The following is an 18,142-nucleotide window of genomic DNA, read 5'->3' on the forward strand; positions in this document are numbered from 1 at the left end:
TCAACGTTATCGAGATAAGTCAAACCTCTTGTCAAAGAAAATACATTCCCAACGTTTTCAGGCGCCAGTTAAATAGCCCTTCTTCAGCTCCCCTTTCACATTCCTTTCCTTCCAGCTTAAGATTCGCTTCATCTTAACAGAAATGAAGGTCTGATTTCCATCTGTTCTTCAAATACAATTCTCAGTTCTCCCTTTCTATAGCTTATTTTGGAATTTAGGTTCATCAATTTTTGTTGGGTGGTTCTAATTTTTTTTTTTTTTTTTTTTGCATTTTGGGGTTTTGGGAATTTGGGTATATTTTTATTATACTATTTTAATGATTCCAAAACATGAATTTTGAAAGTTTTTGATATTTAAGTTGTGGGTATTTGTTAAATTTCTTAAACTATATATTCTGTTCTTCTAATCTTATATAAATCTACTGATGATGTCTTATGTTTAAACAGAAAGTGGTTTTGGAATTGGATTTGAATGATGACAAAGACAAGCAGAGAGCTATGAGAAAGGCCTCAAGTCTTCCAGGTACTACTAGCTTGAGTTGAATTTCAGTTCATGATGATTCATTAAGAAATTTGATTATAATTTGTCATCTTTTCTTGAATTTCAGTTCTTGAAGTTAAAGAACATTATCCAAATATACTTGGTTAAATTTAAGTGGATCAACAAACTCAAACAAAACTATAACAAAATGTTTTTTTTTTTTTTTTGTTGAAATATAACAAAATGTTTTCTAGAATTTTAGTTCTAGTAAGTATTAAGAGCATCTCCAATGCAAAACTCAATCTTAGAAATTTGGAGTGCCACATAGGATTTTTGGAGTTTTTCTTAACAAACCATCTCCAATGCAAAACTCGACTAAGAACTCAAAGATGATGTGTCAAGGGTGGAATAGAGATATCTCAAGAGGACACTCCAGAAATAGAGTGTCCTGTTGAGATATCTCTAATTGTCCAACTCATCAATATTGAAATTTCAACCAATAGAAATCAAGTCTTCGTATATTTCTAAAATAACTAATTATTTTTTTACAAAAATAACCATGCCACATAAGTAAAATAAAAAAGTTTTAGAGTTTTGCGTTGGAGACATACAAGAATTAAGGATCTCTATTTTCGCCACTTCAATTGGAACTCGACAAATAGGACTAAATAGAGATTTTTTTGAGTTTTGCATTGGAGATGCTCTAAGAATACATGAATTCACGTCATAATATGTTAAGTTTGTGGGCATCCATCTAAAACCAATTGGCAATGAGCAGAGAACCCTTAAACATTATATTCTTGGTTGCTAGATTGCGTTTTTCCCATGTGGGACTATTCTCTCACACGCCCCTGGCATTCTTTGAGCCTAACATGTGTTTTTTCTTTTACGGGCGACATGGAGCACGTGTGGCTTTTAAGCCTATCACATGTAGTTCTTGGTTGCTAGATTTCCTTTCTCCTATTTGGGACTATTCTCACATCATAATTTGAAGTTTTAGAGGCTGATAGGATCACATAAGACTTCTAAATTGCTTCTTCTGAGGCATTTTGTTCGTTTTTATTGTTGTTAAAAGTGTCTTGAATATAGATCGATGTCCAATCCAGTTTGCAGCTCACAGAACCGCTTATACTTTTTGCTCGACCCATTTTGCTTTGTTTCTTCTAGTCTTATTAGGACAGTTATCAACGTGACGGGCATCCATGTATTTTCGGAATTAGAAATAAAGGTGGTGGGATCAGAGTTTCCAGTGAGCTATATAAACTGATGCCCTAGAGATATCTTTGTAACTTGTGTTTATTCCGATGTGAAAATCACTGCGCCGTTGTTGGAGTAGGTCTAATAAACCGAACCACGTAAACCTCTTGTGTTTTATGTGATTGTTTTTACTTCCTTTACTACTTCTCTTGATTGTTTGTTCTCCGTCATAACATTTATCAGTAAAATCACATTCACGTCGAGGGCTCAGGGAAGAAACGACATCTAGTATATAGCAGTTCATAGAGTGGAATTTCGTAGCAGGACATAATTATAGTATATACATATATATGTAGTTCTGCTCTTTACTCTCCGAATCCATGTCGGTTTCTCTATTCATTTTATATAGTTTAGAGACTTTATCTTACACTTACCAATCGTGAGTTATTACGAAACTAGAATTTGTTGTAGTAGTAAACCTGATCTATTGATTTCGTAGGGGTCGAGATGATGTCCATGGACATGAAAACAAAGAAATTAACCGTGGTTGGAGATGTTGATCCTGTTGACCTTGTATGCAAATTAAGGAGACGTTTCCATGCTACGATTGTTTCTGTTGGGCCTGCTAAAGAACCTGAGAAGAAAGAGGAACCAAAAAAGTCTGAAGAGAAGAAAGAGGAACCAAAAAAGGTCGAAGGGAAGAAAGAGGAGCAAAAGAAAGTTGAAGGAAAGAAAGAAGAAACGAAGAACGAAGGACAAAAGAAAGAAGAACCGAAGAAAGAAGAGAAGAAGCTAGACCCGAACCCACAGCTTGCTGAAATTATCAATTCTTACAGAGCATATAATCCACATATGACTGCTCGCTATCACAGTATGGAAGAAAATCCAAATTCCTGTGTTGTCTGTTGATTAAGCTGGATAGGTATTTATCGGCAATGTTCCAAGACATATTTCTGGTTGGGGCACAATGCCACAATGGGTAGTCATATTTCTGTAAAAGGTTAATGTATAAATCGATATATCTAAGAAACATTGAAGTTTAGAGTATATGAATTTTTCTTGTGTAGGAGCTACTGAGAAATGAACCAGGAAACTCTGTTTCATGACCAGAAATTAAGGATGAAAGTTAATAGAAAAACCATTATCAATCTTCAAATCCACTTATTATTTGTTATTAATTCTTTATTAGCTTAATTTTTGTTTGTTTGTTAGGTGGGATTTTTATAATTCAGATCTGAATACACGGACTCGGCTAAATAGCTGACTCAGGCTGATTTGGGTCGGTTTGAATTAAGAATCCACTATTTAAAATTTTATGTAGTAGCTATTGTACTTTCGACCAAAATAAGTTAGATTCAAACGGGTGTGATCTAGACGAGTCAGATTGAAACAAATAAAACACTTAGAATACAAATTTCAATAGTCTTAAGAGAAACCGAACATTGTATATTGCTAGTATGTTAATGTAATTAAGAGAATACAAGCTAAGAACAACCCGAAAAACAAAATTTTATATTCCACAACCTTAATGAATTCATAATGAATAGAACTCATTATTCAATATCTTCCTTCCAAAGCTCAGGCCAATTCTTTTCAACTTCTTCCCACCCAAAAAATGATCCTTTCTTATTTGGATCTAAACTAGTAGACAATGTTCCATAAGCAATCCCAATGGCAGATGTTCCAAATGATAATAATGTAGTTAAAAATGGAAACCAAAGTGGCACATCCCATATATGATTTTCTTTAAGCATACCTAATATAAATAACAATGCTAAACCACTTCCCATTGGAGCTCCTACTGAAACTAATATCCTTACTATCATTCTTTCCCAAATTTCCGGGGCGATTTTATCATCTTCATCTTGTGCATTTTTACCGCCAATTTGTTTTGGGTTCTTCTCGTCTGGTACTGTAATTGTCGACTCAGGTTGTGTTCTTTCGCCGAAACCTTTTGCCTTTGCTTGTATTTTGAATGTTCTCTTATGTAAAGTAGTGTCGCAAGGAATTGAGGAGAAGTTAGGTTGAAAGAATGGGTTTGAGTGCTTCCATGGAGGACTATTTGTGATTTGAAGAGATGATAGTTGTAGGGAGAGATGAAGAGCTCTCATATCTCCTATTTAGAGCTATCTTTTTGTTTGTGGTAGTACTATAGTATATGTAAAGGTTAGTGTTAGATATACCTTATCCAAAATAATGAATGGCTGTGCTTTTGCTTTGTAAATTACTACAACCTTAATTTCTTTTATGTTATTGATATTTGAGTGTAATTAAGGTGTAAGTAACAATTTGAACAAAAAAAAGGTGCAAGTTGTTAGAGAGTCAATTCCACTCGGTCCAAACCGAGTGGGTCGGTCTCCATTACTAGTCCTAATTCTATTAGGATTACACTAGATAAGGATAGAGTTTAGTTTTTCGATTTTACAAGACTCCTAAGTTGTAAACCTATAAATATGTATCTCCATAGACAATGTAATAATCAAGTTGTAAGTTAATAAACAAGGTATTTACCTATCTCTCTCTCTCCTTCTCATACGATCAACAACACACTAATCATCATCAACATTCTCGGTTATAACCGAGAGCTCCATCTCACCCTCTCTCTCTCGGTTATACCCGAACATCTAAGTTCCATCACTCTCGGCTTCAACCGAGAGTCATCACACATAGTCTCGGTTATAGCCGAGACCATCATCTCTTCTTCATCTCCCTCGGTTAACAACCGAGTTAATCATCTTCATCATCTCCACTCGATTATACTCGAGTGTGTTTATCATTCAAAGGTTTAACCTTTTCACATGGTATAAGAGCCTTCAATTTTTTTTTTCTCTTGAATCATGACTACTCCCGAAGCTTCCGAAACTTCTCAAATTCATGCTACCACTAATAGTGGGCCGTTTGAAGTTCATCATTCGGATTCTCCCACCACTATTATCATCACACCGCTTTTAACCGGTGATAACTATTCCTCATGGTCACGAGGAATGTCAAAGGCCTTACGAGCTAAAGGCAAGCTTGGTTTTGTTGATGGAAGCATCGATAAACCAACCGATCCTAACGAACTAGAACAATGGGGACGATGTAACGACCTTGTTTCTAGTTGGCTTATCAATTCGGTCGATCCACCTCTTCGATCATCAATATTATATGATGAGACGGCTTTTGATATATGGCATAATCTCTATGACCGTTTTCATCAACGGAATGCTCCCAAGATTTTCCAACTTAAGAGAGCAATTTCTTGTCTTAAGCAAGACAATTTCGATGTTTCCACATACTTTACAAAACTCAAGGCTCTTCAAGATGAACTCAACTCTTTGTTAATTACCGAGCCTTGTACATGTGGTCATGGTCGCTCCTTGGTTGAACGAACAAATCAAGATAGAGCTATGGAATTTCTCCAAGGTCTTAATGATCGTTTCTCCTCAATTAGGAGTCAAATTTTGTTGATTGAACCATTCCCTTCTATTCTTCGAATTCATTCTCTTATTAAACAAGAAGAGGTTCAACAAAACATTGTTTCTCCCATGAATATAGATAATAATGCTGCCGCCCTAGCCGTTGGGTCCAATGAATACAATCAAAATCGGTCTTATGGTTCCGATAAACAACGACCCAAACGACAACGACCATTTTGTGATCATTGTAAACTCCATGGACATGATATTTCTACATTCTTCAAACTCCATGGTTATCCACCAAACTACGGTCAACGTGGAAGACCACGTTCTCGGCAAGAATCGGCCACCAACTCGGTCACAAATCAAAACGGTGTGGGGGTGCCTACAGCAACATCTCTCACCCCGGAACAATATCAATCGGTTTTGGCATTATTAGATCAACAAAAACAGCCCACAACCTCTCTTCGTCTCAACAAAGATCCACTCATTAATCTCACCGGTACGTATACTTCTTCTTTTCACCCTCCTTGGGTTATTGATTCCGGTGCCGCTAAACACATATGTTCGGTTTTATCACGATTTTCTTCCTATTCTCTTGCTCCTCCGGATTTATTTGCTAGATTACCCGATGGATCAAGAGTTAAAGTTCACCATATTGGTTCGGTCTATTTTTCAAATAGATTTTATTTACAAGATGTGCTTCATATTCCATCTTTTCAATTTAATCTCATATCTATATCTCAAATTTCTAAGTCTCTTCGTTGTACCGTCTTATTTGACAATGACTTATGTCTTTTTCAGGACCGAACAACGAAGATGGAGATTGGGCGTGGTAGTCTTCATGATGACCTTTACTTCCTTCGCACGGAGCGTCAAATTTTTTCCGTTTTCAATTTAGTTCAAGATAAATCTAGTCATGAGTCTTTTTTCTTTATGGCATTGCCGTTTAGGCCATCCATCTTTTTCTCGTTTTCAATTTTTTAATTCTAGACTTCCATGTATGAATTTTAAATTTTTATCAAATAAAGTGCCGTGCGATATATGTCCACTCTCTAAGCAATGTCGATTGCCCTTTCCTACTAGCACTACTTCTTCCACTCATATATTTGAGTTAGTTCATGCCGATATATGGGGTCCTTTTCCGGTTCCCTCCACCTCCGGGTGTCGTTATTTTTTGACCCTTGTTGACGATTTTTCTCGTTGTACTTGGGTATTTCTTCTAAATTCTAAATCGGATTCTACCATACTAATTAGGAATTTTTCTAGTTATGTTCACACACAATTTAATTGTGTGATAAAAACAATTAGATCAGACAATGGTTCCGAGTTCATAAATCATTCTCTCCAAAGTTGGTTTCTTGAAAAAGGGATTACCCACCAACGAAGTTGTACTTATACGCCTCAACAAAACGGTGTTGTAGAGCGAAAACATCGTCACATTCTTGAAGTCGCTAGATCTTTACGACTTCAAGCTCACCTCCCTCTTTCCTTTTGGGGAGAATGCGTTCTAACCGCTGTCTATCTCATTAATAAATTACCCACACCAGTCCTTGATGGGAAATCCCCTCATGAAATTCTCATGGGTGCTCCTCCGAATCTTTCACACTTACGTGTATTCGGATGCCTTTGCTATGCCCGTATCCCTTTGGTAAAAACCAAGATGGACGCCCGGTCCTCCGCCGGCATCTTTCTTGGCTATCCAAGTGGACAAAAGGGTTACCGTATATACGACATCTCTACTCAACGTATTTTTATCTCACGAGACGTGACATTCTTCGAGAATCGCTTTCCGATGGCCTCTCCACCTCCGGCACAACCTCCTCTCACCGATCCATCCCCGTCCCTACCTATCGATGATGACGGTACCTTCAATTTTCCGGTGATTAACAAGTCTCCTCCAACCTCACTGTCCGACAGCAGCAGGTTCACCGAAGAACCCACTGTTCCTGTCGTCCCGGCTTCTGATCCTGTTTCAGGGGTGCCTCCAGACACCCCTGTTGACCCGCCTTCGGGGGTGCCGACAGAAAACCCTGACGGACTCCCCAGTTCAGGGGTGTGCCGACAGAACATTCTGGCAGACTACCCAGTTCGGGGGTGCCGACAGAACCTCCTGTCAACAATCCCAGCTCGGTCTCTTCGCTGCCACCGAACGCGACCGACGTTCCCGCTTCCGACTCTCCCGTCGTTGATTCCGGCAGACCGGTCCGGTCTCGCCATCCACCTAGTCACCTCAAAGACTATGTTTGCTCCAACGCCACTCCCGTCAAGTACCCACTTGAAAACTACTTTTCAATCAATTCTTTTTCCACTTCTCATCAAAAATTTCTTTCCTCGGTCTTGTCCTCGACCGAACCCACTTCCTTCACCCAAGCAATGAAATCTTCTCATTGGAAGGATGCAATGGCCAAGGAAATTTCGGCCTTGGAAGAAAACAAAACATGGACTCTTACTAGCTTACCACCAGGCAAGAAGCCTATCGGTTGTAAATGGGTGTATAAAATAAAATTCAAGCCCGATGGCTCCATAGAACGCTATAAAGCTCGCTTAGTGGCTAAAGGCTATACTCAAATAGAGGGATTAGATTACAATGATACTTTTGCTCCGGTTGCTAAACTAGTAACCGTTCGAGTTCTCCTTTCTCTCGCCGCCATTAAAGGCTGGTCTCTCCACCAGTTGGATGTTAATAATGCCTTCCTCCAAGGCGACCTACATGAAGAGGTTTACATGAAACTTCCCCCCGGATTTTCATCTAAGGGGGAGTCTACTGTATGCCGCCTTCATAAATCTCTTTATGGTCTCAAACCGGCCTCCCGTCAGTGGTTTTCCAAATTTTCCTCCGTTCTAATTGAACGTGGTTTCTCTCAATCTAAGAGTGATTATTCGCTTTTTACCTTTCGTTCCCACTCCACTCAGATTTACGTTCTAGTCTATGTGGATGATATCATTATCACAGGAAATAATGATCATGCTATTTCCAAGTTAAAATCATTCCTAAATAATGCTTTCTCACTAAAGGATTTAGGACGTCTCCAGTACTTTCTTGGTATTGAAGTTTCTCGCTCTTCACAAGGCATTTTTCTATGTCAAAGAAAATATGCACTTGATATTTTAAAAGATTCTGGACTGACCGCTGCACGTCCTTCGGAGTTTCCTATGGAACAAAAACTCCGCCTCTCTCCCACTGACGGTACACCATTGGCGGATCCGTCAATTTACCGTCGCCTAATTGGCCGACTTCTCTACTTAACGGTTACACGGCCAGATATCGCCTTTGCTGTGAATAACCTTAGTCAATTCATGCAAACACCTAGTCAAGTACACTTAGACGCCGCTCATCGCGTACTACGATACTTGAAAGGTACCCTTGATAAAGGAGTATTTTTATCAGCAAACAGCTCTTTTCATATTACAGGTTACTGTGATTCCGACTGGGCTGGTTGTCCTTCCACCCGTAGATCAACTACTGGATATTTTACAATGTTGGGATCTAGCCCACTTTCATGGAAGTCAAAGAAACAACCCACCGTTGCCAAATCTTCGGCCGAAGCAGAATATCGAGCTTTAGCCATTCTCACATGCGAATTACAATGGCTCAAGTATTTATTACTTGATTTTGGAATCGATCACTCAGATCCGATGACAGTTTATTGCGACAACAAAGCCGCTCTCCACATTGCTGATAATCCCGTATTTCACGAACGTACCAAACACATTGAGATAGATTGCCACATCGTTCGTGAGAAGATTAAAGATAACGTCATTGCCACGCGCTTTACAAGTTTAGATTCTCAACTAGCAGATATCTTCACAAAACCACTCGGGGCAGAACCGTTCAAGAACATTATTGGCAAGTTAGGCGTTACTTCCATTCCCGCTCTAACTTGAGGGGGAGTGTTAGAGAGTCAATTCCACTCGGTCCAAACCGAGTGGGTCGGTCTCCATTACTAGTCCTAATTCTATTAGGATTACACTAGATAAGGATAGAGTTTAGTTTTTCGATTTTACAAGACTCCTAAGTTGTAAACCTATAAATATGTATCTCCATAGACAATGTAATAATCAAGTTGTAAGTTAATAAACAAGGTATTTACCTATCTCTCTCTCTCCTTCTCATACGATCAACAACACACTAATCATCATCAACATTCTCGGTTATAACCGAGAGCTCCATCTCACCCTCTCTCTCTCGGTTATACCCGAACATCTAAGTTCCATCACTCTCGGCTTCAACCGAGAGTCATCACACATAGTCTCGGTTATAGCCGAGACCATCATCTCTTCTTCATCTCCCTCGGTTAACAACCGAGTTAATCATCTTCATCATCTCCACTCGATTATACTCGAGTGTGTTTATCATTCAAAGGTTTAACCTTTTCACACAAGTAACAAAGAAAATTCGAAAATGGGTATTAGTTTTTTTTTTTGTTGAAGAGAAAATGGGTATAGTTGGGTCTAAATGATTTTGTGTATTATTCTAACACTTTAATTGGACCTCTACTCAGTACTATTTTACATTGCAGGAAAGAGACCGACGTAAAAACTCAACTCTCATTAACAAAAACGAACTCTAATGGAATATTTTGACAAAAACATCAACTCCCATTTTGACCAATTATCAGACTTCAGTTTACAATGTGATTCGTCTTTATCATCATTTTATACAAATATTTGTTTCAATCTCGAAAACTTCTTGAAGATTGAGTGGGAGGTGAAAGTGAGAGCTAATGTAGATTTATTGTTTGACAAATGCAAGTCTAATGCAATTAAGTAAATTTAGTAAGACTCTAGCCACGAGCCTTTACTTTGCAAGCAAGTTTTGACAAATATATTACTACTATTAGACTTTACCATTTTTTACTTTATTAAGTCAAAAGATTAAGTTAAGGAACAACTAATTAATGGTCAAGGCCCTTCATTTAGTCCTTGGTGACATCCATTTGGTAATTGGGAACTACAAATTGACAAGAAAAAATTGCCTCACCAACTTCAATAATTATAATTTCTAATCCAACACTTCAATTTGAACAATTGGTCAAGTATACGAGGTTACTAATTTTCTAGTCGTCTAGCCCACTTGTGGTTTTTTTTCGCATATAATTAATTAGGCAAGTAGAATATTTCAAATCAAACACAATTGAAAATTCTAGTGATGTTGTATACCAAACAAATTTTCCCGTCCTAAACATCAAAGCATTGCAACACATTTTCAAAGCTTAAAATTTCGAATCTTTTAATTTTGTATCATTTAGACGAATAAATGAAATGGTAACATTTCTTTACAGACACAGAGGCTCTGTTTGTGCCATCTAGCAGTCATATATATATATACATATATCCTTGGTGGGTACGACGATAAATTTTGACATTGGCATTTTTCTCATGATATCTCATAATGAATGTAATTATCTAATGGGTCCTATGGAAAGTTACGAGAAAGACCATAATGTCAAAACTTTGAGCCGACCAAAAAGCTTTGATTTCGATGGTGGGACTAGTTTCTTTTATCTTATACATTTGGACCTAATTTGCCCATACCTTTGTAGGATGGTATTGGTACGTGTTGATGTCTAGTGGTGTTTGGAATTATGGGGATTTCTAGTTTGAATTTGCAGAGAAGAAACCACTAAGAAGTAGGTTTATGATGTAACTATCTTTGATTCTTTGGGCTTGTAATGGAATACTACCAACCAAAAAAGGAAAAAAAAAAAATCAGATCATTACATGGTAATGTATATTCCACACCTTTAGCATATAGATGTGTTAAGCTTGTACTACATTTGTACATAATATGAGTCATGAGACAATGACCTAAGGGACAATGGTAACTATCGACGTTATCTATATTTAGTTATACGCCAATTTCTACTAGAAAATTACATGTTTTTTTTCTTCTTAATTAGTTATATAGTTTTTGATAATCGAACACAGTTTACAAGAACTGTCGCCACGACTTTTATGTTGTTGGGGAAATTAAGTACTGACTAGACTTGCCTTGTTTTATCTATACTTGTGATATTGCCGATACTTGTTTTATTAAATTGAGATTTACGTTTTCTTTTGTTACTTACTTTAGTGCAAGATGATGAAAACATCGATACACAAGATGATTACATTTTATGACATATCACATATCAAATTCGGCAATAACAAAAGAATTTCACCTTAAGTCCAAAACGTAAGAACTAACATCATCATTTGTATCTTAATGTCACGTCGGAGTACCCTTCATAAGTAATTTGCACAAATCAAATATTATTAAAAACAAAGAAATAAATTCTTACAATTTTATTTCACTTAACATTTCATATATGATATAACAAACCAATTAAGGTGAAAAAGAAAAACTAAGTACCACACTGAGATATATGTAATGACCCATATAGAATGCAAGTTAATTTGCATTCAAAAAATGGGAAGTCATTAAACAATTCAACTATTTTCAACTCATACTAGTATACTACTACTACTACACACACCAAGGAAACATATATTGTTTGTACTGTTAATGGTTTCTTGATCTAATCCTTTCAAGAAATATGAACAAGAGGCGAATGAGGCATCGGTGAATGAGGTGAAGTTATGCGTGGTGTCATACTTATATCTTCGCATCTACGAGAAAAGCTTAGACGAAGATTATTACGCCAACGTGGTGGCTTAGTACTCTTAACCGAAGCTTCTGAATCTTTCACAGCTTGAACTACAAACTTCCTAATCCTCCCCAAGGCTACTTCCATTGTTTCATCATCCATGTTTGCAAAACAAACCCTAAACCATCCAGGTTCCGAACAATGAAATGAAGAACCAGGTGAAACATTTAGCTTAACATCATTGATTATAACCCGCCATAACGATGTTTCAGCTTCGGTAGTAGGCTCTTTGAGAAGACGACGTAAATCCATCCAAAAGTACAAACCTGCATTGCTTTTTAAACTACCAATTCCTACTTCTTGAAGACCTTTTGTGAGTATTTTGTGTCTGTTTGCTAATCTTTTCGAACTCAGTTCGATAAACTGATTAACAAATTCTTCGTCTGAAAGCATGGATGCAATGAAATGTTGAGTTTGTGTTGAAACTAGTCCAAAACTCGACATTTTACGTGCACAATTTACTACATCTTTGTTGTATGAGTAAACTATTCCAACCCTAAACCCTGGGAATCCCATATCCTTTGAGAGACTATACAAGACATGGATTAGATCTCGATTACATTCCATATCCTCCTCAATAACTTCGGAAATGCTAACAAAATCGGGCTTATTGAAGACGGTGGCTGCGTAAATTTCATCACAGACTAGGTGTATGTTCTTTTCATTGATAAACTTTACTAGGGTTTTGAGTGTTTCCTTGTCTAGTATTGTTCCTAGTGGGTTTGAAGGATTGTTTATGAGTAAACCCTTAACCTTGATGTTAGCTTCTTGGGCTTTTCGATATGCAGCTTCTATTGCAGTAATAGTGATTTTGAAATTGTTAGAACTATCACATTCAATTGGAAGTAATTGCACTCCAGTTCTCCATCTCAAGTCTCGATCAAATCTGTACGATATATTTCAAAATTCGTAATCAGAAATAGTAAAAATTTCCTCTATTAGTAAACAACTACTTGCTCTAAATTTAAAAACTCGAACGTTCAAAATATAAAGCTATATGGAGTTTGATATAATTGGTAACCGAAAGAGCAAAAGAGTCCAGTTGAGTAGAAAGAAAGATTGAAAAAGGAAGAAGCAAATGAAGCTTAAGTAATGCAAAAGAGTTGAGTAGAAAGAAAGATTGAAAAAGGAAGAAGGAAATGAAGCTTACGCCGGGTAGTACGGTGTTGGGACGAGGAATGCATCACCGGGGTCAGCCAGACAGAAGGCGATCGTCTCGGCCGCTCCAGTTGCTCCACCACTCATAACTATGTTATCTGGATCAAATGTCACTCTACCTCCTCTTGCTCTACCCATAAACTTTGCCACAGCCTGAAAAATTAGTAGTTAACAACAATATTAGAAATCATGTCAATGTCATGAAATTTATATTTCGAAGGTCGGTATGCCTGAAAAATTTATATATATTTGATACAGTAAGATTTGAACTGTGGACTCTTCCATATACGGAGAAAACCACGTGTTACTGCTCAACTAAAGTCGGCTTCAGTACTGTACTTACATTTCGGAAGGAGGGTAAACCATGATAGTCTTGAAAAATAGCGATGTCTTTGAACTCGTTTACGCCTTCGATAGTACAAATCGAAGCTTCTGGGTGTCTCTTAATCCAATTTTCAACTATATCAAAGGAAAGCTGCAAGTAAATAATAATAATAAAAAAAAAATGTATTAGTTTTAATACATCAAATTTAGACAAAATTAAAAGAGTGAAAATACAAGATTCCATAGAATTACCTGATTTTCAGCAAGACCCATTTGAATAACACCAGATGGATTATTAGTAGGATGAAAAGGATCATTATCATAAGCCTTCCACCCATCAAAATATGGTGAATCTTCTCCATGGCCATCATTTGTTGCTATCTTAGAGAGAAGCTGATTATTTTGGTTGCTAACATTTTTGTTCAACCCCATTCTAGCTATATCAAAAAACAAATGTGAAATAGTTCTCTCAATATCACTAATAAGTCACTAGTACTAGCTAGCAGTTAACTATGATCACTAATACTAAAATGAATTTGTATATATCAAATGAGCTTATGTAAGAACTAGCTAGTGAGAGAGAGAGAGAGAGATGGGTTTAGAGAGAGAGAGAGAGAGAGGGAGAAAGAGAGTTGGATTTAGATAGATGAAGAAGTAGATATTTATAGGCAGGTAGAAAGGGAGGAGGACCAGGAGGTAATCAAGGAAGGGTTGTCTGGAGGGCTTGACTTTTACCATCTGAGTACGTGTACAGACAACTTGAATTTTTAGGTGATTACATAGAAATTCTATTCATCCTCCATTTTGGTCTCTCCTCTAGTGGCCACACATCACTTGATCACTTACAGGGTGGAGTAATGGGAGAGAGAATTGTGAGAAACAACTATACTCCATTAATATGTCGCCACATCAGCAGAGGGTTGGGAGAGGGACTAAAATGGAGGGATGAATAGAAAATGATTATATGGTCAAAAGGTCTAAAAGCATCTCCAATGCAATACTCAGACTCTTAATCTTAGAGGGTCATAGAGGAATTTTTAGAGTTTTTCTTTAAAACTCATTTCCAATACAAAACTCAACATGAATCTCTAAATTTACTGCGTCTTTTTGAGGAGTTCCAAGTGCCACATAAGCAAATCAACTAATTTTTCTTCCAAAAATATAGATTTCTAGAGTTTCTCTTAGGTGTTGCGTTGGAGAAGACTTTCCAATAGAGTATCTCTAAATGGCCAAATAGGAAACAAACCATTTAGAAATCTACTTTTCACACTTGACACATATGATTCTTAGAGTTTTTGTTGAGTCTTGCATTGGAGTTGCTCTAAGAATATAAGTTGACTTCATTCAAGAAGGGCTATTCGACCCGGCTTTTGGAGTCGACCACGTTCGGATGATGATGTCACTGACTCCAATTGGTTAACTCGTTTCACTCCCTACATGGGCTGGTCTGGCCAATTGCAGTCGACCACTTAGTCGTTTGACGTGGAACTCCACATGGGCTGACCAATTGAAGTCGACCACGTCGCCGTTCGACGAGAGTGGGGCCAACTAGCATTTTTGGTATCCTATTGCTCCAAATAGGATTCTATTGGTTGTTGTTGGTTAGTTCAGATTAGATAGACTGGGGACACCTTATATCCCTAGTAACTCTTTCTTATCACCCTAGATTAGATAGACTGGGGACACTTTTTTTTTTTTGGAAAATGGGGACACCTTATATCCCTGGTAACTCTTTCCTCTCACCCTTTAGTTATGAGGTTTGATGGTTTTAGACAAAATATATGGGTTCAATAACTTAGACTTTTAGATTTATGGCAGTTTATAGTTTGTTCCTTTCGAATTAGTTGAATATAATTTATTATAAAAGCTAAGGAAGGAGATAGTGAAGAAACATATGTATTCAAAGTTTCATAAAGAATAAGAATGATGATGACAAAATTCTCTCAAAAGGAAAGATGATGTTAGTCATTGGTCTTATTTTTAGTTGTCAAAGAAGGCACAAAAGCAAGTGAGAATGAAAAGTTGAAAATAAACTAGTACTCCATAAACTAGGTGAGGTCTAAAGAACTTTTGGAGATATGATGATCTTATGTTAAAGGTGGGGATTTTATAAATAGGTATTTGAAAGCTAATTTTCCTTCTTTTATTGGTTTAAAAAAATTAGGGAAAATGAACTAATCGTACTGAGGGAAGTCGATTTGTTAATTTGAAGACATAACGTCTTGAGTATATTTAAAATGTAGGTGACAAATCAACCATGGGTGTGTAAGAAATCTTATGTTTTAGGTTGGTGCGAGATGCATAAATTTGAATTAAGAATCCCCTCTCGGAATTTGTTCTACAAAAGTTGAAACATGCATCCCCTAAAAAGGAAAAAATTAAATAGTAAATAAAATAAAGTAAAAGGAGAAGAAATTTCCTATGAAAGATTCAAGTAAACTTATAAGATTTGAATGAGGGTTTTATTCATTTTAAGTAGTGGGTTTTGAATTAAATTGAAAATTGAAATAGTAGGTAAGCTTCTTTGTTGACTATATTGATACTTCTCAATCTCTATCTTAAATGAGAAGTTGGTAGGTGTTGGGGAATTCCGTGGGGTACCTCGACTAAATTGGTTAATTTTAAGTGAGATTGACTCTTACTTGTGTTCTACGTCTTGCCTTATTGGGTGTGGAAATGTCTTTCATTTGGTTCACATTTTATATTATAGAAATTAGATTTTGTGGTTCATATCATGTACTGGAATTGGGGGAGGAAGATGTTGGATGTGGTAGGATAATTTACATGTATTATCTTAACCAAGATGACCCATCAATGAATGTGATTTGATTTCTTTGCAACAAATTGGATTAATACAAGTTAAAAGAAAAATGTGATTTGATTTCACTTAGGGTTTAACATATATGAAGTATGGAACCCAACCCACACACACATTCATGTACTTTACCCCTCACAAATTCTTTGGGCCTAACCCTAATATTCAAGTCATTTTAGACACACTTATTAGGAAAAAATTGGATTAATGCAAGTTAAAATCAATTAGCAAGAGTAGTATATAGATCCTAAAAATCTGAATACAGTCATTTAGAGTTTGTTTGAGTCAGAAGATGTAAAATATTATGTGTTATTTTCCAAATGGCCCCCAACTTTATGACCAGCTTCCTGCCCGACCCCTTACTTTACCAAATATTTCCGTATGGCCCCCTTTTTCCGTTATCTTTAACTGTCCGTTACTCTCTCTCCTCCATCTCATTTTCTCTCTCTGCCAAGTCACCTATCACGCCACATCATCATCTTCTCCGGCAGGCCAAATTTCCGGCCGGCGACCTTCAAATATTAATTATTTTATTTTATTTTCTCTCTCCTCTCTCTCTAGAAATTTTATTTTCCCTCACCCTCTCTCTCTCTCTAAAAACTCCGGCGAAGGGAGACCTTCGCCGGAGTTCTGATAATTGTTTTTTTCCAAGTAAATTGTTTTTTTTTTTTTTTTGGAAAATTGTTATTCCCCGAAAAATCATTTTTTCTCTCTGAAAACTGTATTTTTAAAACAACTATTTTGTAGAAAAAAAAATATTTTTTGTTGATTTTAAATTTTCATTTATTAATCCAAAATCCTACCAAAATTCAGGATGTAGGGTGAGATTTTTTGTTTAATACAAATCTTAGATTTAGGAATTTTTAAGCTTGAAAAATCACAAATTTTTTGATAACCAAACATATTAAGGAACCATGATTCTCTTATGATAGGAATGAGAACCAACCATTAATAAAGACAAATGCTAAATGAAGCTGCATAATTGCTTCATAAAGCTATTTGCTAGACACAACCATATATTTTTTATTAAATTGCTAAACAACACCAGAGATCGATTTATTGGTTTTATCTAGCAAATAATTTTTTCAATCTTAGATTGCTAAATATAACTATGTTAACTTCCCAAAATTATTTAATAGACACAATTTTTTCCTTTATTAAATTATTAAACAAAAATAAAATTGGTTGTATTAGTATTATCTAAAAAAAATAGTGTTATAGGTTTTAAAAAAATATACATTATTTTTATGTAGCATGATTTTATGAAATATACATTATTAAGGTTTAAACTAAGCTTAAAAATATACATAGTGATTTCATGTAGTATGATTTTATGAATATCCCATGAGATTTTCTTTTGTTGAAAACATAATCGTTGGATTTTTTTTGTTGAACAATATCCGTTGGATTTTTTTTTTTGAAAATATATATATATATTTTTTTTGTTATTTGTTAATATTTGGTTAACTTCTTAGTTTAATGTTCGAATATATTTTATTTATGAATAATTAATTATGATAATAGAAATTTGAATTTTGAGAAAAAATTCGATTATATTTGATTTTTTTTCTTTTAGTGTTGGGTTTACCAATTTAAGACGAAATTCAATTAATTTTATTTAGTTATTTTGTTTAATAATTTTTGTAGAGTTGTGTATAGAATGGAGGAAAAAATCGGTTATACTTGATTTTTGGTGTTGGTGTTGTTTAGCAACTAAGGACAATATTTTTGTTAGTTTTATTTAGTTATTTTTGTCTAATAGTTGTCTTTAGCAAAACTGAAGTTGTATATAGTAACATCCTTAATAAATTCTCATAAGCAAAACAACATAACTAAATAGGGGAGAGATCAATTTGGCACGTCAAATAGTGTTAGATCACAAATTTTTACAATTTCAAACTTCATCAATTATTAAACCTAAAAAAATCTTAAATATCTCCTTCAATCCAACATCTTAAATATTTAATCATGTTGTCGAGGGTGAGAATGAATTTTTGTAAAGAGAAGCGACCATGAATCTTCTTTCGACAGTGCCCTAACCACACTGCCGTACCGGCGGTGGCTCGACCCCTGACTATAGCTATCTACTCTGACACGATTGTCTCTGGTCAAAGCTTAGT

The 18,142-nt window shown here is 36.0% G+C and overlaps 3 protein-coding genes across 3 annotated transcripts; 1 reads left to right on the plus strand and 2 right to left on the minus strand.

The window, feature by feature from the left end:
- The first annotated feature begins 18 nt into the window (after nt 1–18).
- On the plus strand, nt 19–2,833 carry LOC147569412 (heavy metal-associated isoprenylated plant protein 39-like). The gene is made up of 3 exons (XM_086655895.1): nt 19–148; nt 447–522; nt 2,177–2,833. The coding sequence occupies exons 1-3, from the start codon at nt 143–145 to the stop codon at nt 2,584–2,586; spliced, it is 492 nt and encodes a 163-aa protein (XP_086512021.1). The 5' UTR covers nt 19–142; the 3' UTR covers nt 2,587–2,833.
- A 269-nt stretch (nt 2,834–3,102) lies between these two features.
- On the minus strand, nt 3,103–3,828 carry LOC147569413 (transmembrane protein, putative (DUF3464)). Its single transcript, XM_086655894.1, has one exon. The coding sequence runs from the start codon at nt 3,786–3,788 to the stop codon at nt 3,231–3,233; it is 558 nt and encodes a 185-aa protein (XP_086512020.1). The 5' UTR covers nt 3,789–3,828; the 3' UTR covers nt 3,103–3,230.
- Nucleotides 3,829–11,344: 7,516 nt separating this feature from the next.
- On the minus strand, nt 11,345–13,785 carry LOC147569414 (1-aminocyclopropane-1-carboxylate synthase-like). Its single transcript, XM_086671976.1, has 4 exons — nt 13,460–13,785; nt 13,227–13,358; nt 12,876–13,036; nt 11,345–12,611 (listed from the first exon to the last, which is right to left on the minus strand). The coding sequence occupies exons 1-4, from the start codon at nt 13,637–13,639 to the stop codon at nt 11,606–11,608; spliced, it is 1,479 nt and encodes a 492-aa protein (XP_086528102.1). The 5' UTR covers nt 13,640–13,785; the 3' UTR covers nt 11,345–11,605.
- Nucleotides 13,786–18,142: the final 4,357 nt, after the last annotated feature.

This window comes from Eschscholzia californica, unplaced genomic scaffold, assembly GCF_041429995.1.
Source record: "Eschscholzia californica isolate CP2 unplaced genomic scaffold, dmEscCali1.0.p SCAF_1, whole genome shotgun sequence".
In the NCBI taxonomy this organism is placed as follows: domain Eukaryota; kingdom Viridiplantae; phylum Streptophyta; class Magnoliopsida; order Ranunculales; family Papaveraceae; genus Eschscholzia; species Eschscholzia californica.